This window comes from Thermobia domestica, chromosome 18, assembly GCF_964235325.1.
Source record: "Thermobia domestica chromosome 18, izTheDome1.hap1.1, whole genome shotgun sequence".
In the NCBI taxonomy this organism is placed as follows: Eukaryota; Metazoa; Arthropoda; class Insecta; order Zygentoma; family Lepismatidae; genus Thermobia; species Thermobia domestica.
Window position 1 is genome coordinate 34,273,675 of NC_137471.1, and position 26,468 is coordinate 34,300,142.

Here is a 26,468-nt window from a genome sequence, read left to right on the forward strand (position 1 = left end):
AAAATGTGGTCTAAAACAAGTATGCAAACGTGATCTGAGATAAGCAAAATGTGGGAATTAAATGGGAGTTAATTGCTACAATTTAGAAGTCATAAGGAAATTCGTGGTTAAGACAAACGTGCAAACAACGTGCGTCTGTAAGGAAGAAAATACAATTCTTGTTCGTAGTTCTGTTCAGGGCGTTGGTCCAAACAAAACGAGATCAGTGCACTGACTGAAAGTGAGTGGGCAGGTGGATGGTTTCTGGGCGCCTGGGGGTCTTGTTCCTTCTCCTCCCCCAACATACCTTTTCGCTTAGCGTTCATGTTTCTATGTTAGATCTACAGTTGTTATGCTGTCGGGATGTGAGACTATAATTCTGTTTTATTCTACAGGGTGACCATACAGTCAAAGTAATGAGAGACTTGAAAGGGGCGAGATGGGGGAAGGGGAACTAGTTGATACATCAATTTTGGGATCAATGTAGAGGGTCGAGGTTAGAAATAGAATTCGTTGATGGAAATGATCCATCCAAGATATGGACAATCAAAAGCCAGTTTCTATAGAGCTAATTATGGGTACCATCCTTGCTTGATAGGCTGCTCCGCAACGCAGTTGAGATTAACGGGATAGTATAATGCTCAGGATACAAGGTACTAATCTATGGAATACAAGGCTAAAGTAATCTAACGTTCTACTCGACAGATGTAAAGACTTAGCTAAATATTTTTTGTTTTCAAATGTCCGTTCGTCTTAAAGGATACTTCGTTTAATTTGAGGTAAAATTTTATATTTAAGACTAAGCTTGGTAAAATTTAACTTGTTATGGAGTTTCGTTTACTGAAAACCAATCTAAACTCTTTCTTTTGTGTAAAGTGTGAATTACTACTTTTTTGTACATAGATAAGTACTCTCTTGCAGCAGAATAATTATAATCAATGATTTTGATAACGAACGATAGGTATACCTTTTATCAACATAAAAATGTGTTTCTTCTGTATTATCCCGAATACACAAGAGAATGTACGCTCAAACATTTCATTTTGTTTAGCTCGATTTGATCCATCTATTCATGCATGTCTCATATTTGGAAGTTGAATCATAATTTTCGGCGATATCTCACAAACTACACTGTGTTAAGTGTCAGAATGAAAAGATTGGTGCGGATATACAATCTGTGCTCAAAAAGTTCGGTGAATGTAGTTGCACAGTGCTATCTGTCGATGTTGTACGCGTATTATTATTATTATTATTATTATTATTATTATTATTATTATTATTATTATTATTATTATTATTATTATTATTATTATTATTATAGTGTAAGCCTATAGGTTTCGATAAACGCAAACGCTCTCATCTTTGGTGCTAGTTGTTCCGGGTTCGTTTCCCGGTGGGAAGTGTACAAACTTTTTCAGGCCAGCATTCTGAGTGAAGTTTTCTTGGGTTTTATTCATTCACCAGGCAAATGCTGGGATGACACTTAACATGTAGGTTCCAGGCCGCTTCCTTCCTTCTCTTTCTTCGGATAGTGTGACCGCCGAGGCACATTATCTCTCATATGTGACGGGATAACATGGCCATAGCTGCCGAGAGCCCAGAAAACCTAATCCTAATTTTCTATAAAGTAATCACTCTATAGTACTGAGTATTGTTGCCAGTACTGGAGGTGTTGATTGGTTTAGTCTGTCTCAAAATTTATTTAACTTTATTATGAAATATTTCATAATTTCTTAATTGTAAATTTCGCAATACATGTATGGAACTACTGTCTGGAGTTTGGAACCACTGTCTAAATCATGATATCCTACATGGTGCATAAGTTCCTCTGTAGCAATGTAACGACGATGTCGACCTTAACTGTTGAAGTAGTTCGTGCCTTTTTCTTTTTGTCTTTAAGATTCGGCAGCGTCCGTGCTGCTAGTAAGAGGTTAATGCAGAACGAATTCACCCGTAATAGCTTTGAGGTCAGGTCAGCGTAAAGGTATATCCGAACAGATTCTTTCCGTGACAAACGTTTATAGCGAGAATTCGTCAGGTGGGTTCATATACAATGTATGTAGGTTTGATCGAGTGATCATGAAAATTCAAGCATTAAGCAGCTCAGATATTTGTATCGGCCCGTACAGTCGGTTTTTCTGCTTGTTTCTGACTTTTTATTTGCTACTGTTTCAAGTTAGGAACCATATCGTATATTTTGCTCGAAAAAAAATCATGCACTAGTAGAAAGAAAATTATCAAATAGTGTTTTGAGCGTTTTCCTTAATTACATATATCTTTAATTATATATATATATATATATATATATATATATATATATATATATATATATATATATATATAAAAGATTATGTATCAGCTCCGGCGGAAAGTTGTTCTCGAATTCCATAAAGCGTCTTGAACAATATGATCAGGAAGTTCTGCTCTTCTGTGCTCATAATACATGTCTTTTTCGCTCTGGAGTCTCAGGTTCGATACTAGGTTGTGTTGCAATATTGTATGCGTCGGTTTTGTCGAGGTCTTCCCTTTTCCTTCTACATCATCATTCCATCAATTCTTTCATAATTAATGATTTTCATTAATCTTCCGTATTCTTCAGCCTAAAGGCCATTTCGTGGAGCGTTTCTTCTTGATATTTTCCTGGCCCAGTTATGGTACTGGATGTGTGTTTGTCGAGTGAAATTTATCACCACAAAAACATTTGAGTAACAGGAAGGTAATTGCGAATGTGATAATATAAAGGTTTCCCGAGGACGGAAGCAGTTCGATGTAAGAGGACAACGTCGCATGTAGTACTACGACATCCGGTCTTGTATATCGTCTCAGTTCCTCAAGTGCGCGTTTCTCTGGTCAAGATTGTAGATTTCGTCATGTGGCATGTATCCATTGTATTTCAGAACCGGCAAAAGTATTATTATGCTCCAGTATCTTTCCTACGGTAAAATTCACTTTATTTTGTATCTTCATAGGTAATTAAATTTGACAACAATACCGTGAAAGAATTATAATAAATTGCATTAAAACATGTGCTATAAAATAAATTATAGAGCTTTCACGTGGCTATGTTTAGCATCCACACCTTTGGTATGGGAGGCCCTAATTCGATTTCCAGCGGGAGCTCATGTGGTTAAGCTGTAGGCTCATGTCTCATATACCCTCACTGCTGAGCGGGATGCTAAACTCAAATGAAATCCAATCCAAAACAACTTATATTTCTTCGCAAAATTAAGATGACGGATATCAGTGTTCTTTTGTTCCTTTATTCAAATTATAGAGATCAATATGTCCATCCGTGCGTCACGCTCTCCTGTAAGTTACACAACCTTACTTAAAAAGATTTCTAATGCTGGTTGTAGAAGGACAAAGGATACAAGGAAAATCTTGGTAATTAAACTATGAATATATCAGTGTGTCATGCTAGTTTCTAATAATAAACAGTGACGATAATAGATGTCGCTACCGTAGGGATTTTTGTGTACAATGAAGTCTTTGAGTAATTACATAAACAGTATGATCGATGTACAAAGTCAATAATAATAATAAACACTGGTAAAGACAGCAAAGAGGATCACTTAAAACTAAAGTCTAATGAATACCTCTAGTGCGTGGGGTCCCTGATTCGATCCCTGGCTAAGTAAGTTTGTGGTGGATAATATAGTTTTTTCGGGGTACTCCCGTTTTCTCCCACATTCTCATTCTACAAATTATCCCATCTCGTGGACAACATTATTGTTTCCATTGTGGCTTAAGGTGCCCCATTGCGTGGGCAATCCTGAGCCACTTCAAGGTCTCAGCATTTCAATTTGACTGTAGATGTCGTTCCATTAATACGGTTTCAATGAGCCTGAGTAACAGATACTTTAATTTGCATATACCTATGCAGGGTGTTATGTGATATATTGACACGTAAGAGTAAATTTAGAATGTAAGGGCCAATGAGAATGTAATCAGACGTTAAATTCCCTCGCAGGTCATTCTCAATTAACAATTGAGGAGTTAATTCAGAATGTAGTGATAACATAGCCTCTTTGTGTGCATGTAAACTATTTATCAATGAATTTCGGCCATCGGAAGTTTTTTGATCTATAAATTCCGTGTTAGGACATGTATCTTACCTGGGAACCACTGTGACTCAGTGGCAGAGCGTTCACCTGTTATGCATGGGTTCCTTGGTTCGATCCGAGCTCGCGCTGAGTGAACTTTGTGGTGGACAAACACCGTGCGTGTGGGGTTTCTCGGGATTCTCCCGTTTCCTCCCATCACCTTCCCAGACAAATTGCCATGTTGAACTACATAAACGCCACGACGATAACACTTGAAAACACCGGTGCAAACATGTGCTGCCGTCTTTCCTACGCGCGCGAAACAATGTTTTTTTTTTTTTAATTACAATTCTCAATTTCTCTTAATATTAAATACATTGTAATCTGTTTGTGTGATACGTCTTCGCGTAATATGTCGGAGTTCGTGTTCACTTTCACAAATATGGGTTTGTAAAGTATAAACGGTGGGAATTGTGAAGTTTATTGCCAGTGATACACCCTGATATGACTCATCATTTTTGATAAACAATGAAAAAGCTCTGCTTTTGTTGGTTATTTGCGTCTCTCTGTTTATTATTTCGATTAACGGATTAGATGCTCTTATGACCCGTTTTTTCGTAATGCTGGGAAGAAAGGCAAAAAACGACCAATGTTGTGTATTTAATGTTTGTGAGTACGTTCACAGTCGTAACCATGGATTGTTGTTGGTTGCATTGTATGCTGAAGAGTAAATAACTGAATGCAAGAATTATATTCTCATAACTGTTTTCTCGTTAATAATTATTTAATTAATTAAATTACATTCACTTTCTTAATTTTTATAGCTATTCACATTTCAAATTGCTTTTTTTTTTTTTTTTTTTTTCAAATACTAAATTCATTTCCTAACTTTTACTGAGCATATACTGAGCTGTGTTTAACGTGCCACGAGCTGTAAGAACTTGAATTACAGAAGAATACTAACGGTTGCAATAACGCGTGTTAAACTAACATTCAGTATCATTACAGGTAAAACTTATATCTACATAGATAACGGCGTATAGCCGTATGCTAAGGAAATAATAGCAGTATCATCATCATAGTTGACTTACTGTCTACAGAGGTAACAAAACTATCAAGTTCGTGTAAGTTCCGAAATGAATTATGCAAAATTTACCGTTTTTCTTTTGCTTGTTTATTCATAAGTGAAAGGAGATAATGAATGATATGCAACTTACCACAATCATAGATAATGTTCTACAACAGAAAATATGAACCTGAAGAATTTTCAGTGTTACCATCCATAGAAATTACAGTGTTGCCAGAATAACAATTTCCCTAAAATCTAAGTTAAGGCAGCGACTAGTGGAATGATCTCAACTGCACTTGTTTACGTATTGTGTTGTTTTGGTTTCCTGTGAACTACTTTTTAAATAGCATTATTATTTAGTTTTAATAACTGTATGTTAAAACTTTTTTGTTTATTACAAACTAAATACAACTATTTAAAAAGTAGTTCACAGGAAAGCAAAACAACATGATACGTAATCAAATGCAACTGAGTTTCTCTAGTCGCTGCCTTAACTTAGATTTTAGGGAAATTGTTATTCTGGCAACACTGTAATTTCTATGGATGGCAACACTGAAAATTCTTCAGGTTCATATTTTCTGTTGTAGTACAACATTATCTATGATTGTGGTGACTTGCATTTTATTATGTCCTTTCACTTATGAAAAACAAGCAAAAGAAAAGTTGTAAATTTTGTGTTATTTTTAGTAAGGCAAGCTCTTAATAACTCTTGAACCATCCGACCGATCTCGATTAAATTTTCAATATAAATGAGGTTCGGGCCTGAAATGTTTTTTATCATTTCACTTTGACGGTATAACTTAGGGGAGGGGAGATATTTAAAAATGATCGAAAATGACCTATATTGATGTCGAATCCATAGTTTTCGGGGTTGCTGAGATGAGCAGTGTCCCGATCACGTTTAAATCCAAATTCTCTCAACTGTGCACAAGGGGAAGAGGGGAGATATATATAAAAGTGATCGAAAATGGCCGATAAATTAGTAAGGATGCGCACGAGACGAGTCGTGACAGGATTTTCCTGACAAAATTCGAGTCGAGACACGGCTCTTCTAATAGTAAAATGTACATTTTTCGAGTCGAAACATTACTTTTACAGCACATTTTCGAGACGAGACAGCCACAAATCTTGTCTCGTGCGCATCCCTAGATATTAGTGTCGAATTAATAGTTTTCGGGGTTGCTGAGATGAGGAGTGACACTTCTAATACCGTTTAAATCCAAATTCAGCCCACAATAGTAACTTTTAATTTTCATTTATATTTATTTATTATTATTATTTATTTTATTTTTCACTATATTTGATTTGTAGCGATTAGAGAGCGCTTCAATACTAGTAAAAAGTGACTTACTAACGGAACATATTACTATTTTTTCTTATTTTAACCTTCAAAGCAAATAATTGACGCTAGTAAACAATAATCGACAAAACTGAACGGGTAGGTAACCATATTCATCACCTTTATACAATAAGCTTCTGGGTTTAGTTACATAGAGATACAGGCCTTTTATCGTAAGAAATGTTACTTTATGGTGTTTTAGAAGTTTCAACAGTATTCCGGGATTAATATTTATTGTATTTCTTTGATCCAAGTCGGACTTGTTCTCGCAGTTGAAAGGCCAAAGCGTATTTGTTTCTATACTGAATCGTTAGTCTATTTTAAAAGTGTACTAATGTAGATGTTTCAGATGTGCTAAGTGTTGTTCGCTTCCGTTCGTGTGTTCGTGGAGCGGATACGTAACAAGGAAACAAAACTTTCAAGAATAGACTAGGTCACGGTATATTCTTGTAATGAGAGTAGTTTTTTTTTCTATATTTAAGAGTCTTCATTCCGGCGAAATTAAAATACCGCTAATTTTACAGTAATTATGTGATATCTTCAAATAGATAAAAGATAATTGAAATATGGAACAACAGCGCCCTAGACAATATTATTTTGCGTGAGGTACCCGTTAACACAAGTCACCTAGTGGCTTTCCGTTTTCAGCTGTTTAGAAACGCGAAAATAAATGCCGATTTTCAAAATGGCTCGATATCGAAAGCAAATAAGTGAGTCGTGATAACGGTTTCCTATGTAAAATAATATTGTCTAGGGCGCTCTTGTTCCACATTTCGATTATCTTTTATCTATTTGAAGATATCTCATAATTACTGTAAAATTAGCGGTATTTTAATTTTGCCGGGATGAAGACTCTTAACTTGTGATAGATATCTAGTTACGTTCAGTTCTAAAAAGGAACAGAGCCACATTTTTATTATTTTATTGAGTTATTCCAAATGTGGGTGGAGTTCTTATTACCAGATGCTACTTGTGGATTTGGTGATGCTACATTATTATTATAAATCATCAAAAGTTATAAAACTTGTGAATGCAAATACACACGGCATCTCAATAGTAGAGCACTTACTTTTAGGGCGTGAGGTCGCTGGTTCGATCTCCGACCAAGTAACTTTATGGTGGACAGCTTCATACCCGTGGGTTTTCTCGGGATACTCCAGTTTCCTTCCACTTTTTCATTCCACTAATTCTATAATTCACTTGCTTTAATCATCCGTCTCCCTTATCCTTAAAGGCATAATCGTGAGACATTAAAGATTTCATTTCATTTTATATCCAGAGAATATTGTTGGAATAGGAAAGTGTTTCTGTTAACAAAATTTGTATCCTGTTCCAGTATTGAAGTAAACAACGCGATATGTTGTGTTTAGGTAAAAAGAAATCCAACAATATCAACAGGGAAAGTTATTGCAGGGAAATATAGTCTATCTTGCTGCATAATATAGAACGAAATTAAAAGGTGCATTTGTTGTGTGAAATTACTTGTTTCAATTGCGTGCGCTAACACTTTAAATTAATTGTAAAGAACAAATTACAGTATACACTTAGGTTTTACTCATTATAACTGGAAATTTGTTTTTGAGAAAGTTTGCTTATTAAACTATCCTATTACAATAGTAGCTAGTCATGTGAAGAATTTGTTTATATCACTACTTACATTTTTTTTATTACTCATGTATATGAGCAAAATTTTAATTAACTTGATTCTACAAAAGGATGCCGGTTTTCTTCCTATTGGAAATCACAGCCGGTCTCAGTGGTTATTGTGCGAATTAATGTTCAAACGGAAGTACTTTCTATATAATTTATTAATCATATATAAATATGTTTATATATATATATATATATATATATATATATATATATATATATATATATATATATATATATTTGTTTTTAATGTGTTTACCGATAGTATTGCTTCTTATTCTACATCGCGATAACATCAGTTTTTCTTCTTTCTTACCGGAACGGAAATAATTGAAATACTAATAATAAAGAAATATTTAATAGCATTCGCACAGTTTAAAAAAAAAAAAAAAAGATTCGTTTAGAGGTGACAAAATAATCTGTTTTTCTTCCGACTACATTAAGCAGAAATATGAGCAACTTTCAAGGACAACAGTGGCTGAATGGTAGAACGCCTACCTCAGATGCGAGAGGTCTTTAATTCGATCCCAGGCCACGAGAGTTTTTGGTGGACATCATCATGCCTATTTATTTCCGTATGGTTGTTCCATTTCCTCCCACATTCTCATTCTATCGATTATTTCATAATATTTAATTTTTATTAATCATCTATCTTCTTTAGGCTAATTACGTCATCATTCACACCAAGCAAATACCGGGATGGTACGTAACATACAGGTCGCATGCCGCTTCCTTCCTCCGCAATCCTTTCTTCCTTTCCTTTCCTAGGATAGTGTGATCCCTCATATGTTTTTTTTCCTAACATGGCCATAGGTGCTGAAAGTCCGGAAATCTAATTCCTAAAGCCTAATCCTTTAGGCTACAGGGCAACGTTAATGGTATATTCTGTTGGTTGGATTAGAGTTTCAGCAACAAAGCTATTTGAGACACTTATATTCATTCATTTCACGAGTATATTTATTTAAAATTGATTCCCAAATACTGTTTTACATTTTAGACAAGTTTGAATATTATTTTCATGTTGATATTTGGAGATGTCTTAGCATGTCATTCTTTAACTGTGTGTTAAGAAAAACATCGCAGATGCAGTACTTATAGACGGGAAGAATAACCAAGTTTCTCGTGCTAGGAGGTTGACTTATCCTTTGTTTGTTTTGATAATGTAGAGTAGCGAGATGTTGATATTAAAATTGCCATTCTGTATGTCATATTGTTCGTAAGGTGTAGCAGTGTATCACTTATGGAAGTACGTGAGTGGATAACTAGTGTCTTTCAATACTAAACACTGGAATGTCTGTACGCGATCCTTCCTGGCCGAGTGACTAATGTGTTTGCTTTCTGTAAGATTAGGCCCTAGCTCATACGACCTCAGCGCTGAAAGTGACATTAAACTCCAATTAACCAGTTGTCAACGTTCGCACTAGCGGAGACACTATGCTCTTAAGGAAGGCTGGCGTCTGACACTTGGACAGGAAACGTGTGCGTTTGAAGCACTGTTGCGAAAAACTGCATACAACAATAGAGACAGCAGATCTGTCAATCAGCTTAGAGGATTTAACGAGTCATTATTTTGTAATTGTACAGTCAGTAACAAAAAATTCTTTCGTGAATCGTAGTATAAGTAGTTTCATAAATAACTTCAGAATGGGACGACAATTTGATCACAGTTTTCAGTAAATTAAAAAAAAAATGTAATTTTCTGTACGTTCCAGCCATACCACCATTATACCCAAAATAAATTTTACCAAACGGAAAGAACCTTTGTCGTTGAGTGTACTAACATGATATTGTTAAACACCCAATCAGCCTCTTTTATAGTTTTAGACCAGTCGAACAATCTGTATATCGATAAATCTAAACAATCAATATATTAATACTCTTCTGTTAGACTTTCGAGAATGGAAGGTGTAACGATGGGCCGAATTTAGGAGTAGCGCACCACCTCCGTTGCAGATATACACTATCAAAAATGAGAAGCTAGCAGTGAAAATAGCAATACTCATAAGGATTCTGTGCGATACAAGTATTCATCATATTCCAAATGTCCATGATGAAAGAAATTCCTTATCTAAAGCAGCAAGGTAATTATATACTGAAAATTATACCGATAAAAGGTGCCTCAATTGGTAAAGCGTTGCCTTTGCATTCGGAAATTCGTGGGTTCGATTCCCGAGACCAGGCACTGAGCATTTCCACAATTCCTCATTCACACCACAGATACCTAAAGATATTTAAAAAGTTCAAATTTAATTCAAATGTACTGTTAGTTATAGGTGCACTCCCCTAATAAAATTCTTGATCCGGATATTAAATATATACAGATTTGATCAGATTTAGATCTGAAGTTAGGCTAGTGACCTCAGTTATATTAACTAGCAAAAAATTAAGAAAGAAGTAAGACCATTAGTTAATTCATTTGTTATTCAATATGCCGTGCCCTTTAATAGTACCAATACTAGTTGGAAATTTGACGGCATACGGTAGTGAACTAGAAATTTAATACATAAAAATTTTGATTCCTTTAAAATACTATGTTACGTGTTAATGTTTTCTCCTTTGTTTTTAGTCATCTAAAACTAGTGACCCGCATGTAGTTAGGTTTATAAAACGTGCTTGTGGTATTAGGCAAAGAGAGACCTTTGTCCGTACACAAACCGAAAGACAGATCTTGGTCACAAAAACTTTGTAAAAAGATAAATCACGATGGAAGGTAAATAGCAAAGTGTCTGGTGTTGAAAGGCCATCTACGCCAGACGCTCTATTGATCAATAAAGGAACGTTTTAACATTTTACCAACGAACTGTTTTTCTGAGATGAAAAACCAGTTAGAAGGTTATTTTTTTCTCATTATTACTAATGATTTCTGATGCTTGTGTATGAAGCTTGATGCAGTGAAAATTTAACAGTTCGTATATGTGTCTGTGAAGGTTTTTGTTTCAGCAGGTATGATTGCATTTCTTTTTAATTGTATTTTTTTTTAATTGATTGGACTATATGAAGAATGAAGAGTGGAGTCGGCCATCATTAAAAAAAAAAAAAAAAAAAAAAGAAAAGGAAGAAAATGAAATCTCAAAATGTTGATTTTTCTAGAAACTGATTTCCGATAATATATATACGGTTTTGTGCATTCCTAGTGGCGGATCTAGCCCGGGGCCGAGGGGCCTAGCATCCCGATTTTTTGACTGACAAGAGTAATTGAAGTAGTATTTATATATTTTTTGAAAGTTTATAGTAAGCGTTCTTTTATTCTTTGTTGAAAAATTTTCCAAACATTATATATTCCTAGTTCCTGTTAACAAAGTGCGTAAATGGATTTCAAATTAAAATAATTTGGGTAAACTCATGATATACCTATCATAGTCTGACTTATGGCTGCCTTTCCCCCAGCTTTTGCCTTCTAGTTTTTCCACTATTACAGGGACTGGAATCTATGCTTTTAATGAGCAGCTGAAAACTGGGAAACTTCCATGCATCACATGACTGCTTCTTCTTCGTATAGCCATTTTCTTAAATATCATCCATTAGCCGTATCTTTTATCCTGTTACTCTTTTTCCTGTCACCGTATCTTCTCTCTTTGATACAGTTTGTTCTGAGCCAGTGTTCTAATTAATTACTCTTCCTGTTTTTTAAATTATATCTAAAATGTCCTTTTCTCTTCTACTGTTCGTAACACATCTGCATTAGTTTTCAATTCGACCCGGCTTTTCTCCATTCCTCTCCACATACGGGGCCACGGTGGCTCAGTGGTAGAGCGTTCACCTATTGTACGTGGGGTCCCTGGTTGGTTCCCAGCTCGCGCCAAGACGACTCGCTCGAGAGAGTAATACTCCCGGAAGTACGTTTTTTCCGCGCGCTACTCTAGCCAGCTGTTGTACGCGCTACCCTAGCCAGTTGTTTTAAGTTGGTCACAAAATGTATATCATGAAGTACAAGGGGAACAAAACGAGCCCTATATCATGGAGTACAAGGGCATAAGTACTACAACTAAATATCTGACAAAAGTAAATAAATCACTTTTTAAGTATTACTTTCATATTATTTTAATTTAATGTTATAAAAATGTAAAAAAAATGTTTAAAAAAAACTTTCCTCGGGGCGGGTTTGAAGTCACGCCAAAAGATGCTTTTATTACTAGGATATAGCGCTAGCTCACTTGGCCACCAAGGCCGACAGCAGCAAGCGTTTGATTTCTTCTATTTTAATGCAACGTGGCAAGAAGTGGATAACGCCAAGCAATCAGAACTGTGTTTCTCGTTTCTACTTCCGGGAGCATTACTCTCCCGAGCTAGTCCTGCGCCAAGTGGGCTTTGTGGTGGACAAACACCGTGTTCGTCGGTTTCCTCGTGCTTCTCTCTTTCCTCCTACTTTATTCATTCCACCATTGCATTCATATCTCATCACCGCCGTCTCGTTTAGCGTAGCCGGGCATAATAGTGGGACGTGAAACTGAAAGATTTCATTTAATTTAATCTTTCCTCTCCACACACGTTTCAGAAGCTTCTGATCGTTTCTGATAACTTCTACGTAATTTCTATATTTCTGCCCCGTAGAATAGTCTCAATATTCTAGAAGCAGGTTGATTGCTGATTCTTAAAGATGGAAACACAAATTACCTTCCAAATATTGTTTATGATATTGTTCGGTATGCTGTTGAGCGACGCATTCGGAATAGCAAAAGATATTATGTTGCTAATCTAAACAATTAGCGCTGTAGGCTACCTAAGATGTAAACTGCAGTTATGGATAGAAAGTTCTTCAAAGAGTGTTGTCAAGATTTTTTTTAAATGTCCTGTCCAACAAACTGGCCGCCCGATCAACAACATCAACACTTATCATAAAGATTCTTTCAAGCAAAAGTCTCCTTGAAGAATAGTTGAACTTCCAGCGGCATCTAATTACCAATTGTTTTGCAATAAGAGGGTTTCGTACACTGTCGTATTGTTACGCGTGGAGGCTTAACACTATAGGAAGTGTTTACATATTGTAGATTCATTTACACGACAGTGTCAGCTAACTTTCACTTATTCTGATAGTAGTCATCGGGATGGTATGGCGTCCTTCTAACGCAAATTGTTTGTTTAAGAAAAATGAATGCATTATGTCTATATAGATCCATTAAACAGCATTCGCAAGGGAAACAAGTTTTTAATTGTGACGTTTATCACATATTGTTTATTATTGTAGTACACATTTCACCGTATCATTAAAGGAAAGCCAGACGTGTTTTATATATGTATTTGCAGTTTACAGGAAAGAAAGTTACGTACTCACGTCCTGTCAAAGGAAAAAAATATACAAATGTCACCCGTTGAGGGTTGCTTTCTTGTCGTTGGGTATTGCACCGAAGTTTGTCTCTTCCCATGTTTGAGTGAAACATTTGGAAGTTAGAAAGTGAAGTGATGTGAAGAGTAGCTCCATATTTCTCCAACTTTTTTTTTAATGCTTTTGCAGCATCTTACGTCTACTATCAATACATGAAAGTAAACTTGACATACTTTGAGGCAAAATGTAAGTTATTAATCCTGATATGAAATATATTGTGACTTACTGTCCAATGATACGTGTTAATATTCCTGTCCTGGAGGAAAAAAATGAACTTTGTCCTCACCTTGAGTTTGAAAAGTTCAAATTTGTCTCTGTTTTAGAACGTCAAACTGCCAGAATGGTTCTAAAATTTAGTATAATGTCTGAGGTTTATATATATATAATCTTGCCATCTCACGGTAACTTTAGGCCGTAATTTGTCTTTTTAATGAAATGATGGAATGAACAAAGTGGAAGGAAACAGGAGAACATACGCTTACGGTGTTTTGTCTTCCACAAAGCCCACTTGGCGAAAGCTGGGATCGAACCAGGGAATAAGGCACGGTGACTCACTGGTAGAGCGCTTACCTCTGGTTCGTGGAATCCCAGGTTCGATCCCCGGCCAAGTAAATTTGTGGTGGATAACTTTGTGTCCGTAAATTTTCTCGGAGTTCGCCTATTTCCTCCCACTTTCTCATTCCACCAATTCTTCCATTATCATTCATCGTCTCCCTTAGCCTCAAGGGTATAATCGTGAGACGTTAAACTGAAATATTTCATTTCATTTCATTTTTTGGAACCAGGGAACCCACACCAGAAGTGAACGCTCCATCACTGACACTGCGGCCCTCTTCAAATGAATCAGTTCGATTCTCGATGGAAGAGTTTTGAGTACATTATGATGATTTTGTGCGTTTTAAACTGTAGGTCCACATGTTTCGACAATGTATCGCGAAGGTGATGTTTCTGAAAAAATATATATATTTAACGAACTCTGTCTTATCTCGAATTTCGTCACGAAAATTGTGTCCCATTTGTATCCCTGATCTCATTGATGATCGCGGTGTTTGCTTGAAGAGCTAAGAGGACTTTCGTTGGTGATTAACTTGAAGAACCGTATGGAGAACTTCATTACGAGACAAAATTTTGCAATAAAACTATATCTGTGTACAAGGTACCTTTAGTCAGAATTTTGAGTGGGCTTAGGTCGGGAGAGGAAAAAAAAAAACTTCTTAGTTCAGATATCACCCCTGCATTTATATGCCTAATGAACTGCGGAGAAGATTTCGACGTAGTTGGCGAACAGAAAGCTTCAGAAATTTAATTCGATATACTACACTTGAATTACGAAATTTTTGTTGGCTAGTTGACTGATTGGAGTTTCGCATCTCTTTTCAGTACCGAGGCTATATAAGACGTGAATCTATAGTTTAAGGTGTCATCGAGCCACCGTAATGCGTTCAATGTTCCCTCACGGGGAATCGAATCCGGGACCCCGTGCACCAAAGGCGCACGTACTAGCGACTAGAGTAGCGGGAAGGATTAGGAAGTTCTCTTTGCAGTCTTGACTGACAACTTTGGGCCAGTGTTTTGTGTGAGACCTGTGGTTTTCTTCCTTATAATTATTCCTTGTGTACGAAATCCTTTGCAAACTCCTTCATAAGTACCTCACTTGACACGCTTATATTAATATACGAAAGGTCTTTGTATTAGACGTAATCAGATGTAAACAATGCTTGAAGAGCAGCTAAACGTGCTTCATGTGAAGATGAAATGAGTGTGAGAGCAGAGGAGTCGTCTGTGGGAACTCTCAATAACAATGAAGAGGTTTGGTGTCTTGAGTCTCTTGGCTTAGTCTCTCGGCAGCTGCCCCTGCCGACGGTCGGCCCGCTAAACAGTCCTCTCGTTCGTTTTGTCTCTCTCCGACAGCGTTATCTCCCGCAGGTTATTTCCTCATAAGACACATTCACGCTCAGTTGTTGTTCAGGTGTGAAATATCGCGGGTGGATCGTGGCGTCTCTTGTGTGAGCAGTTTGATGCAGGATCTCTCATTCCTTGTTGGTTAGTGTTTGGTTGTTCTTGTTTACTCAAGTGGGAGTGACTCTATTAAATGGCTGATTGGTGTCGGTGGGAGCCCGGCACTTATAATGACAGATCTACGGGGTGTGGTGTGGCAAGCCATGTCCAGGCCCACCCCAAAACTTTTTCTGTCTTGGTATCCCAGGAGCCAGTCGCCCGTGCTGGACGCTGCCAGCTCACCGTCAAATATTTCGGAACTGGACGACGACGACGACGATTGGAGTGGCGAAGACGAAGAAGAGGAACTGGACTTACAAGACGAGAAGCGAAGTGAGACCGATGCGTCCGTTCCGGAACTCGAGCTCGGGGCCTTCGCGGCTGCCGGAGACTCCGGATTGGAGTCTGCTGCCGAGGATCCATACGAATACGATGAGGAGATTCCATATATCCCTCATAACGTCGACGATGACCTTATACTAGAAGGTAAGGCACAAATGGCTGCTTTTTTTTGGGCGTAAATTAAATGTTTTCTTCAGATATGCTTATGTCCGCTTTGTGTGTGTGTTCCGTTCAGAACATTTTATATTTGCAATTATTTTGCATGATGCATAAATGTGTACCAGCTTATATCGTAGCCTCGGTCCTCATCCATAGTCTAGTGGCAGGAGCGCGTGTCTTAAGTGCACAAGATCCTTCCCGGGTTCGATTGCCGGCGAGAGAGTATCGAGCGCAGTGTAGTAAATCCACTTTATACGGTTGGTCTCGACCTTTATATCCTCGCTACTGACAAAGGAAGTAAATAGAAATTAATCGTAGTCTTTATTATTATTATTATTATTATTATTATTATTATTATTATTATTATTATTATTATTATTATTATTATTATTATTTATTCAATACAACCATGTAGAAGACGTTGCCTGAGCAGGAGCGAATAGTATATTTCGGAAAGTCATAAGTAACCGATTAATGTTGTTATAACTTTTCTCATGAAATACTATCGTAATAGTTTATCTAATGTGATAAATAATATTCCTCGAATTTCACAGAACTTTTGTTAAGTAATCAGGCATGTAGGCGAAGGTTTATTTCGAGAAGGATCCAAATTCAGTAGGAGAAATTATATTAACATTTATGAAAATAACTTCTAAAATTATACTAAATTTACAAAAAAAAAAAAAAAAAAAAAGTCGGGATTTCGAAGGAGTTCCGGACTCCCAGGACTCACTTCTTGGCTGTGTCCCTGTACGTAATTCTTTTGTTATGTGTACGTATTAATTATAATTACCTCTGTACCAAGCTTAAGTTCGGTATAAGAACTAGTGTTTATGATCGAGTTGAGTAAGATGAATTAACCTTCATCTTTGGTCTAGTGGCTAGCGCGTGTACTCATGATTTTACGATATCCTAGGCTCGATTCCCGGTGCCAGAGCATCAGGTGCATTTACAATGATTTAGGTCACATTTTAAAGTACCTGCTTCCTTTAATTATAAATCAACCAATCAAGTTTGGGAAGTATAATAAAGTAAGAAATAAGAGTAGATAAATCCAAAATAAACATGAATTTTCGATAAAAAGCAGAAGTGAGCATTATGAACATTTTCAATTATTTTACATAAAAGATCCAGTTCACTATGTTCCTTACTATCTTGTTGAGTGTGTAAGGTTTTTTTTTCTTTAAAGAACCAGGAGAAGGTTGAATTAAAACATCTAATATGGGCAGAACCATGGATGTAATTGGGAGTATACTTACGTAATATACTACAGTTCAGCGTATACTTAAATTTATGAAGAAACGAGGATAGGTGCTATATTTGTAGAAACGGTGAGCGTATATCTACCAAAGATTCTAGAATTGCATCACTACGGGCGGAACCCATCGCCGGAATATGAAATGCACATGGATGCATATATGTTGGAAACCTTTTGGGGACGAAGACATTTTGGGTAGACCAGGAAGAAGAACAAAGAATAATATAAAGTTGGGTCTGTGAGATGGGAGTGAAAATTAGATTTATTTGGTTTGGCATAAAAGAGGGTTAACTGTCTTAACTCTTGTTTCCTAGGGAATGAACCATCAGATTCCTTAATCCACGCAAATGCTGGACTGAATATCTTAATGTATAACAGTCATCGACTTCTTTTCAGACATTACATCCCGTTTTTTGTTGTTAATGCTTACAAAGCAAAAGTACCTTGCTACACTACTAATACAAATAAATATATTAATAAGTAACTTTTCGTATGGAATTCGTCATAAAGGTCTTGTAGTAGTTTTATATCGTGTTTTATGTGCATTTTATTATATATTAGTTGTATTTGTAAAAAATCAAAGTAGAACATTATTTACTGCAATGTCTTGACAATGAGCTCGATTACGGAAGCTTTTAAAATATTTTATTTGTTAACACTGTTTATTTACGAATTTCAGTTGTGCTGGTCACTTCATTTTCTGCTTGATATTGTATAAGAGTAATTAGTACAAAGTGAAGTATTCCATGATACGTGTTACTACAAACTAATTGAATTAAACATATCATTAAGTGCGCAATTTGATTTCATGCAATAGCACTTCATTTGTACTTGCGCTGTTACATAATCGTAATGTGCTAAGTAGGTTCATAGTTTGCAGCAAGTTCTTAAGTGAAATGCCATTGAATCGGAATGAACAAAGCTATTTAAAAAATAGAATAATAATAAGAGTAGTTCTGACTTAGATACAGATGAGTCTTATGCTCTTGTGGTTCTTCAAGTTTTAGTATTTCCTGCGAGCATAGGTAATAAGAGAATCTTGACTTTTGAATAGCATGACATTTCAGTAGGAACTATAATTCATATTAATTACATTGAATTGATCGTAAAATTCATGAATTGATTTCGAATCAAACAGTTTCAAACTGGTCGTTTCTTTCGAGTGCAGTAATTAGGCTAATTAGTAAGATGAGAGATCTTATTTCACAGGCATAGACGTATTTCCACCATGTCCAATCCTGTGGACGAACATTGGACGAAAACTTAATAAGCAAGATGAAAAAATGCAAAAGGTTAATAATAATAGCTCTCAAAGTAATAATTCCTTCAACGAATCTGTTGGCTTCAAATCATTGTTAGTTAGACAGAACATTAACATTGTGTTTGCAATTGATAGATGCACTGTTGTTTTGGTTAGCAGCACAGCGCTCATCCGCATGTGCGCCTCGCAAAAATTCATTAAGATTTATACAAAAGTTTTGAAATAAAGTTATGCATAAAGTAAGTTTAATTTTCAATTTTCTATTGTGTTAAAATTTTGTGGTGGACAAATACCGTGTTGGTGGGTTTTCTCGGGGTCCTTCCGTTTCCTCCCTCTGTATTCATTCCACCATTTTCATTCATTTCTCATCATTACCGTCTCCTTTAGCCTAAACAGCATAATCGTGGGACGTAAAACTCAGAGATATAATTTAATTTCTTAAAATTTTGTACTTTGGAGTAAATGTGGCAAACACCTTTTGGCCTAAGGGTACAAAATGTTAAATCCAGTCCTGTTTACAGAAAACTTGTTTTCCGCCTGATTAAAATCATTCTTGATCGGCCGTAAATAAGAAAAGCATAAAAGTGAATAATTAGGCAAAAACTGATGGAATAAAAATGCGGGAGAAAACGAGGATCATCGAAGAAACATGGACACTATGTGATGATTCACCTTAAACTCACGTGAATCTGGGATGGAACCATGGACCCTTCGTACCAGAGATGAGCGCATTACTACTCGTTTATTGCTAATAACGTCATATCAGAAGACAATACTTACTCGACTTGACTTGTACAGGATCTCAATCTTTATATGCTTGCGTATGCTATATTTACTGCTCTTGGTTTTTTTTTCTTTTTTTTTTAAATAGATGGATAGACATATAGCCAATTTCAAAATGTGTATAATAAAAAATACACTACTGTAAAACCCATAGTTCACATCTGTGTAATGCAAGGTATTCTTGTATGATTATAGCTAATAGTTCTGCCACCCAATAGCACAAGTAACGACATCTCTGAGCGTGAAAAACACCCAAAAATGGGCGTAGCGAGACTTTTTAGTAATCAGTAAATTGCATGCACAGTTTGGCGCCAGATAGCGCAGGTAGCGCAGGGGTGCCCACAAGGGGGGGGCTATGACGCAAAGTGCGTCATTGAAATATTTGGGGGGGTTAAAATCTGTATAAATATGTTTGAGGGAGTGTAAAAATTAATCGAAAAGATTTTTTTCATGGAAGAACACCTACGGGTAGACATTTGGGGGGTGCGTCATGGACATAAGGGGGGGTGGGCACCACTGGGTTAGCGAGATCTATTAGAGTGTCTTTTTTTTTTTTTTTTTTTGAAAAATTAATGTTCCACACTTAAGCACTGAGGCAAAGTTAGTCGGTGACAAGATGATGAATTGAAGACAATGGGAGGAAACGGGAGAAAACATGCGCATGGTGTCTGTCCACCACAAAGCCACTTGGCGAGAGCTGGGAGCGATTCAGAGACCTTACGCACTAGTGGTGAGCGCTCTACCACTGAGCTACCGCGGCTCCGCATTAGCGTGGTCCTTTACACTTAGGACTATTGTGCTGCCAAAATGTCTTGAGCCGTGGCAAAAATGCGAAGTAACGCTCACACCCTCACACACCCACGTGTTGAGCCAATAAGGGTTCAACTGTTGCTAAGCGAGAGAAAGCGAGTGGAATTCCTTCAGCCGATAGCAGCGCTTCCAACGGAAGACTAGGGATCAAGTCAATGTAGCATATCTATAGTTGTCTCCAAGTCTTCGGCTCGCTGTAACCACAGGTTAAAATCGTGGTTAGTTAAAAGTTCTAGCTTCATGCGGGTTGGCGGTAAAGCTTGTTGAAATATTGCATTGTCGTAAAGGTAAACCATAACAATATCTAGTTTATATAATACTGTGTACACGTAGCTTTGTTAATAAATCGTATTGCACCTGTCATATAATAAACGTATGCGCATTTTATAAAAGTAATTACAACCTTTGTCGTAATAATACACAGCAAAGCATGTTCATATTTAGCAAAAATCGCTATCCATTTTCAAATAAAGACAGTGAACGTCGCGGAGCGGGGCATGTTAACTATTAGCAATTAGTCTGACACACAGACTGAGACGTTTGTCGTTTTTATTAGTCGTAGTTATGTTAAATAATATTCTGGAGAAAATGTTCCGCGTTTTATTATGTGCAGGGTGTTTCAAAATGAATGTGTTTTTTTTAAAAACTTTGTAGTATTTAGTACAGTTAACTTAACAATTATAAATATATATCAAATGAAAGAACAACTCAAACGGTTTTGTACGCACGCATGCGCATTCACTGTTTCCTCTGTCTACCGTTAGAAAGCGCTAGTAGCAAAGATGGCGACTAATGAGCAGAAAGCTTTTTGTGCTTTACATTTTATGAAGACCGAATCTGTAGTTAAAGTGCAACCGTCAGTGTGGAGAATTTAAAGAAGACGCTTACAACTACGTCCTTATCGTTTGCAGTTGCTACAAGCTCGAAAACCTATAGACCATGGTAATTACGTATCAACTTTGTAAATGAAATGTTGCTGCATGACAATGAAGATCTGAACGTGTCGTCTTCAGTGATGAATCGACATTTCACGTTACACTCATAATGTTTGCATCTGGGGGTCAGCAAATCCCCACTAGATGGTACCGTTGCAACGAGACTCCCCTAAATTGAATGTGTTTTGTACCATATCCCGGAGGAAGGTTTATGGGCCTTTCTCGCCTATGTGTGTTGTGTGACGAATTTTACTCACATTGAACACTTGGAGCTAAAACTGTTAAGAGTTGCTCATTCATTTGATGTATTTTTATAATTGTACGTTAAATGTAATAAATACTACAAAGCCTATATTCATTTTGAAACACCCTGTATTTTAAAATGTTTAAATATTTGCCCTTTCCCCCTACAGTCCTGTCTCCACGATGTTCTCAATTTTTAGTTTTAAAATCCCTGTTTTTGTTTGTCTGCTAAAGACCAAAACAAAGTGAGTTGTGGAGCATTTTCTTTTGTCTTTGCTTTTTAAAATGGTGTTTACGGTGGTAATAAGTAAAATTAAATTTCCCTTCTGACGCTAAGGCATGACGAATCGTCATCTAGTATGCAGCTTCTTAATTAATGCATGTTTGGTTCTACACAACGCATAAGTTGTTACGAAGATGCGAATAACCGAGCTCTAAAAGGCTCTAACTGGTGCAGAGGCATTGAAACTCAGCCAGGAAAATAATGAGTGACGGCCGACACAAAGCAGTCGAGTGGTGAGCCGTAAGGACGATATATGGCTTGTAGAAGGTAAGTATTTCAGATCTTATAGAGATTGTTTACTTGTCTAATAATAATCAGTGTCGTAGATCGTGGTTGATTTGATTCATGATGGGGTTGAGTTAGATCTGGCGAGCTCTCTCGTGGTTAAGTGCTAACCTGAAAATTAAATCAAATCAAATCAATCTGTTGTCTGGCTGAAATCATGCGCCCTTCATTAGCTTATTAGAAAGGAATACATCTGCAAGGTGGCCCACAAGTCAGTTGGCAAAATTGGATTTTTAGTTCGGAGTAAAAGAGAAACCAACAGTGTTACAGATAACATGCTGTAATTCCAGAGTAAACAGCGTTGGACCTTAAGTTGCTCAAAGTGTCTTCCATTCAGTTTGGATGCAAAGTTCACATCTTTGCAACACTGAAGCTCAAGTTTTGTCAAATTTTCCGAGGTTTTCAAATTCAAATTAAATTCATACTTTCAATCTTCATGAACCTTACGAACCTTTACGGAAAGAAAAATATATTTTTTACTATATATCAAACAGTAAACCATGCGCGCGCACAGAAATTTGTTAAGAAAATGTAGTTTGATTGAAAAAGGTGGAATGATCAAAATTCCTGTCAAAAAAAAAAAAAAAAAAAACGTTCAGACGATACTCGAGTTCATTCCGTTTTGTAGTATAGTCCAGTCAATTGTATACACTGTAGCACGGATGCATTTTTTAAGCTCGACTAAGGATTGCGGTAGTGGGGGTACATAAACCAGGACCTTAACATACCCCCACAGGAAGAAGTCGCAGGGCGATAAATCAGGAGATCTGGGAGACCAGGTGCTTTTCCCTTTACACAAGCAGCCAGTGTCCTTGAATTGCCGATACCTCCGCAAAATGCTTTACTCTCTTTTGAAAGCGCGTTGCACAGTTATAACTAGTGGTGGGCACAAAAACCGGTTTTTCGGTTTTTAGAAAAACCGAAACCGGTTTTTGAAAATTTTAAAAAAACGGTTTCGGTATTCTTCGAAACCGGTTATCGGTTTTTGTTTCAAAATTTGTTCTATTTCTGACCAGAGTGGTGTTTCACCTGGTCCGGTTTCGGTTTTCTTCAAAACCGATTCCGTTTTTTTTTTTTTCAAAATTTGTTCTATTTCTGACCAGAATGGTGTTTCGTTGTTCTCCGGAAACCGAATCCTTTTCCACAGAAATAGTGTTATGTGTTTTCGAAAAGTTTTCACCGAAACCAGTTTCGGTGAAAACCGAACCGGTTTCGGTGAAAAACCGAACCGGTTTTGGAGAAAACCGAAATGTCGGTTTTTCGGGTTTCGGTTTTTATAAAAACCGGTTTTGCCCATCCCTAGTTATAACAGACGAACATGTGGCATATTCAAGGACACAAAAACTTCTTTCTTGCTTTCCCTCTATTTTCGATAGGAACTAACCTCGTACTGGCACACCCGATCAGAAAGACTTGTGCTGCAACACAGTATAACTTGGTGAGTTTGTGATTCTTTTACATAGACTTTTTGAAACATCTTAAAAACGAACCTTCACGGGGAGGTATGGAAAATTGACCTATTAGCCTTCTCCTCCTAGTACATGGTAGTGAAACAGATATTTTTTCCGAAATCCGGTGTTGCCAAGAAATTTGAGCTAGCTGGCAATTCTCGACCACAGGAGTGCGTATTCCTCTCTGTCACTTGAGAAAGGTTTTGGCGAAAAAGAAAAAAAGTAGCGTGGAAACTCCGAATGGTTTGTGTTGTTTTGTCGTTTGACACTTTGAGTGGGAAAATCTTCCTTGGGATAGGAACAAAATTCGAACTGGACGGCAGCTCTCGGCGAAAATAGGGGGTGAGCAAAATCTGATCTCCGTCACATGAATAAGGAATGGAATGCCTCAAATGTTTTGGCGAAGAAAAAAGTAGTCTGTGGAAACTCCGAGTGCTTGATGTTGTTTTGTTATTTGACACTTTCAACCTGCTTTCAACAGAATATTTCTTTTTCCATTGAGAAGGAATGATCTATATATGCAGGCAAGTTGGTCAGTGTTTGTTTATTTTCTTCTTCTCTATATAGAAAGTATTTTCTTCTTCTCTATATAGAAAGAAAGAACCCACATGTGTAAGCCATTATTGACAGTGTAATGGGGACCAAAGCTATGGCAACGTTGTTGAACATAGGTTAAGTTACAACGTCACTAGTAAATGGATATGGTTGTTCGGACAGTTCCGATTACCACCCACTAAAGTTTTTAAGATTCTTTCAGTTCTATATATCTTTCATATGTGTACGTGTAATACTTTTGAAAATATAGCATTTTTAAAACGAATGAATCATTTTGCTAATTCTGTATCATGTTCATCAGTGTTTTTTTTTTTTTTTTTTTTTTCTCCTGATTAGAGAGAACAATTATTCGTTTTGGGCTCTCGTGAATATTCGAGAAAAAGAACGTTAATAAAATGTAATATCTAAATGTTAATACAACCCTGTATTATTTTGGGACTTGATTACCCCTCCCCCATTATAGTACATAGTTGATTTATCAGCATTTTCCTCTTATCTTCAAATATTTAGATAACTGTAAAATGACATTGTTTTGCTAATGAAATGTAGAAGTAGGAGGATTTCATTCTGCGAAATCAGATCTGATAACATTATGATTATATTTTCAACAAAAGAAAAACAGATATGATGATATTATGATTTCTGTCCTACGACGTTACTGCATATTGACTTGTATTTACGCGGTGTCAGTTGAAAATAGGGGAAAAAAGAATGCATTGGAAGATAACATTTGACTGTACCGTGAGAAATCAATCTGTCCATTTGATAAGATAAAAAAAAAAAGTCCTTTTCAAGTGAACATTGTTTGTGGTGTTAAATGTAGCATTTGATATACGCCTGAAGAGAGATGTTCCAAAGATTCAAGTAGATGCAGTATGCTTCTCCCTCCTACCTCAGTCAAATATTGAATAATTTTAAGACAATGAAAAACAAAGAAAACTGACGATTAATACCTGCAAAATACTATTAACCCTCTAAGGGCATTCGTAAAAAAACGTTCTTAAGAGAAAACAAATTCTCGACCCCTACTAGGAATTATAGCTGAGCCATCTGCTCGGTACGGAGGTATTTCCAAATGTTTCCGGGCTGACACCGAAGTATCGCGCTACCAGTAATCAGTCGTTCATAGCATCTATAAAAGTTATAATGTATCAGTTTGAACTGTTTAGCTGTGTCAGTCATTTGAATCATCGTTATGCGTTGAACTCGCATACTGCATGGCAATGCTCCACTTTACATGGCTATTTTTGTCTAGACTCCAGTGCTAAATTTGGGCTGTAAGGTGGGTATTGAATCTCCGCGAAGCCGTGATCTTGCACTGCCGCCTTGGCAACAGCAGTTGTGTGGACTGTAGCATTATACAATAGGCGAGCTCAATGCACAGCGACTGATTCAAATGACTGCCTCCAACGAACTATTGCAGCTAGATAGTTTAAACTGATACATTATTTCTTCCATAGATGCCAATATATGGCATATGCACTGGAGCATTGTCATGCAGTAGGCGAGTTCAACACACAGCGCTTGATTCAAATGACTGCCTCCAACGAACTGAAACCGTTAGATAGTTGAAACTGATAAATTATTTTTTCCATAGATGGCACAATATGTCGAATAGCTTATTACTAATGACGCGATTTTTCAGTGTCAGGTCAAAAATACCGTCGTAGGTAGACACCGTCCTATTTATCTCCGTGGCTCTTAGAAATAAATGTCTATACATAACTTATAGAAAATTGATCCGTACAAATAGACTAAAAACCAAATTTGACCCAAATCAGTACATAGACAAGTTTGTAAGATATTATTTATTTTATAAATATTGGACATTGCTGACAAACATTTTCTAATAGCTAAGATATTACGAAACTATAAACAGGGCTGTGATTATCGACGTTTTAAATTAAGCAAAATACACTTTGTTTTCTCTCTCTGTTATGTGTTTCCTGTAATGTTTTGCAATCACTATTCTGAAGGGAAAAAATGATTTATTGAATATTGTCACTTGAAAAGAATAGAATAGAATTGTGTTTTGCTAATAAACATGTTGCGAAGTCATACTGGTTAAAGATTCATAAATACACGTCACTATACCTCCCAGTCCAAGGCCAAGTAACCACGTTTTCAATGTCAAAACTATTGCAAGAGGATTTTTCCTTTTTTTCGTTCTTTCTTACCGTCTTTCATGTGTGATGTTCTCTGTATTTCCTTAGTTTAGGTGGAAAGCCGTACAGTATTTACCTCCATGAATATAAGAAGTTTCATGAGTATAATAAAAATTTCTGGAAGCGTACGTAAAAATACACGGAAATATGTAAATCTTTATCATTCTATTAACTTTCAACTTTTAAACAAAATCATAGAAACATATGGTATGACAAATGAATTATAAAATGAATGTGGGGAAAATATTTGAATTTTTTTTCATTTTCGGAATTTTTTTTTAGAAAAACTGTCGTACAATGTTCCGTAGTGGTTGCTGAAAGGTATGAGCAATAATATTCATTTACACTTTATCCTTTACGTAAAACCGTAATAAAAGTTAGAGTTCCAAAGTCAGATGATCTGTGGGGGCCATAGATTTTTTAAATTATGTATTTACAACGATATGTTGTATTCTTTTAAACTTTTTCTGGGCAATATGTGATATTTCTTTAAATATGTACAAGTCAGCTATTTCTATGGTAGAAGAAGACGACGAC

The 26,468-nt window shown here is 36.5% G+C and overlaps 1 protein-coding gene across 6 annotated transcripts in view; it reads left to right on the forward strand.

Annotated features, from left to right (window-relative positions):
- milt (trafficking kinesin-binding protein milt) overlaps window positions 1–26,468 on the forward strand; it is a 306,838-nt gene that overhangs the window by 174,587 nt on the left and 105,783 nt on the right. Inside the window, exon 1 of one of the 6 annotated variants that reach the window (XM_081745256.1) lies at window positions 14,634–15,887. The exons of the other annotated variants lie outside the window; for them this stretch is intronic. Within the exon in view, the coding sequence (XP_081601382.1) occupies window positions 15,533–15,887 (355 nt within the window). The 5' untranslated portion in view covers window positions 14,634–15,532. Of the gene's footprint in view, window positions 1–14,633; window positions 15,888–26,468 lie in introns of those variants that run through there. 6 annotated transcript variants of the gene reach the window in all.